Source organism: Orycteropus afer, unplaced genomic scaffold, assembly GCF_000298275.1.
Source record: "Orycteropus afer afer isolate SDZICR_OR568_19922 unplaced genomic scaffold, OryAfe1.0 scaffold00336, whole genome shotgun sequence".
Classification (NCBI taxonomy): domain Eukaryota; kingdom Metazoa; phylum Chordata; class Mammalia; order Tubulidentata; family Orycteropodidae; genus Orycteropus; species Orycteropus afer.
Window position 1 is genome coordinate 2,561,486 of NW_006921923.1, and position 1,171 is coordinate 2,562,656.

General features: G+C 42.4%; 1 protein-coding gene across 1 annotated transcript in view; it reads left to right on the top strand.

Moving 5' to 3' along the window:
- ATG4A (autophagy related 4A cysteine peptidase) overlaps positions 1 to 1,171 on the top strand; it is a 29,833-nt gene that overhangs the window by 13,600 nt on the left and 15,062 nt on the right. Inside the window, exon 6 of the mRNA XM_007952424.2 lies at positions 813 to 892. Within this exon, the coding sequence (XP_007950615.2) occupies positions 813 to 892 (80 nt within the window). The remainder of the gene's footprint in view (positions 1 to 812; positions 893 to 1,171) is intronic.

The window sequence follows — 1,171 nt, forward strand, 5'->3', positions numbered from 1 at the left end:
AACCAGAAGGCTGGCGGTTCAAACCCACCAGCCACTCCTCGGAAGGAAGGTTGGGCAATCCTACTTCCGTAGTGATACTGCCTCGGAAACCCAAAGAGGGGTCGTTAAAAGTTGGGGCCAACTCGACGGCACATAACAACAACAACATAGTTGCTGAAAGTATATACCACAGAACATATACCAATTCAGCTATTTCTACATGTACGATTCAATGACATTAATTACATTCCTCAAGTTGTACAGCCATTCTCACGCTCCTTTTCTTAATTGTTCCTCTGCCACTGACATAAACTCACTGCCCTCTAAGCTTCCTATATCCAACCTATAGAGTTGCTGTTGTCAATTTGATCCTTTATAGATAGTTCTTTGAAAGAGCACAGTGTTCAAGGCAGACATTTCTTTACTAATTACCAAACAAATAAGTGTATATTTTTAATGATGATAGTGTCTCTTTTTTTAAGCGCTGAGCTAGAATGTCTTAAAAGACATTAACTAAAGTTAAGAAAAGAAAACAAAATCTCTTCAGAGCAGATGCATTCATAACTTTGCCTTTTTATCCAATATAAGTAATGTCCTTTTGTGAGGTACATTTTCAATTTTGAGCAGTCTCCTTTTCCAGGTTCAGATCCAGTGACTTTGGCATTCTCAAGGTCCCTGGGCAAGGAATGTCCCAGAGCTCTGACAAAGGAGCCAAGCACTGATGTGAACACCAACCCCTCAGTGACTTTATGAACATTGGGCATAAATTGTTCTGCTTCCTGTTGATATTTCCATCTTCCTCAATTGTGACTTCATTGTATGTTGCTTTGCAGAAAACTTGCTTTATTTGACGATTGGAATTCCTTGGCTGTTTATGTTTCAATGGATAACACAGTGGTCATCGAAGATATCAGTGAGTACTACGTTGGTTTACCTTCCCAGTTGGTGGGTGATGAGTTCCTTCCTCACCACTCAGAAAGTTGGGGCCCTGGAGTGTCTCTCTGGCCTACCCTACCACAAAGCAAAAAACAAAACTCACTGCCGTCGAGTGGGATCTGACCCATAGCAACCCCTCCTTGGGTTTCTGAGGCGGTATCACTACAGAAGTAGATTGCCCAGCCTTCCTTCTTCCTTCTGAGGAGTGGCTGGTGGGTTTGAACCACCAGCCTTCTGGTTAGCAGTCAAATGCCTT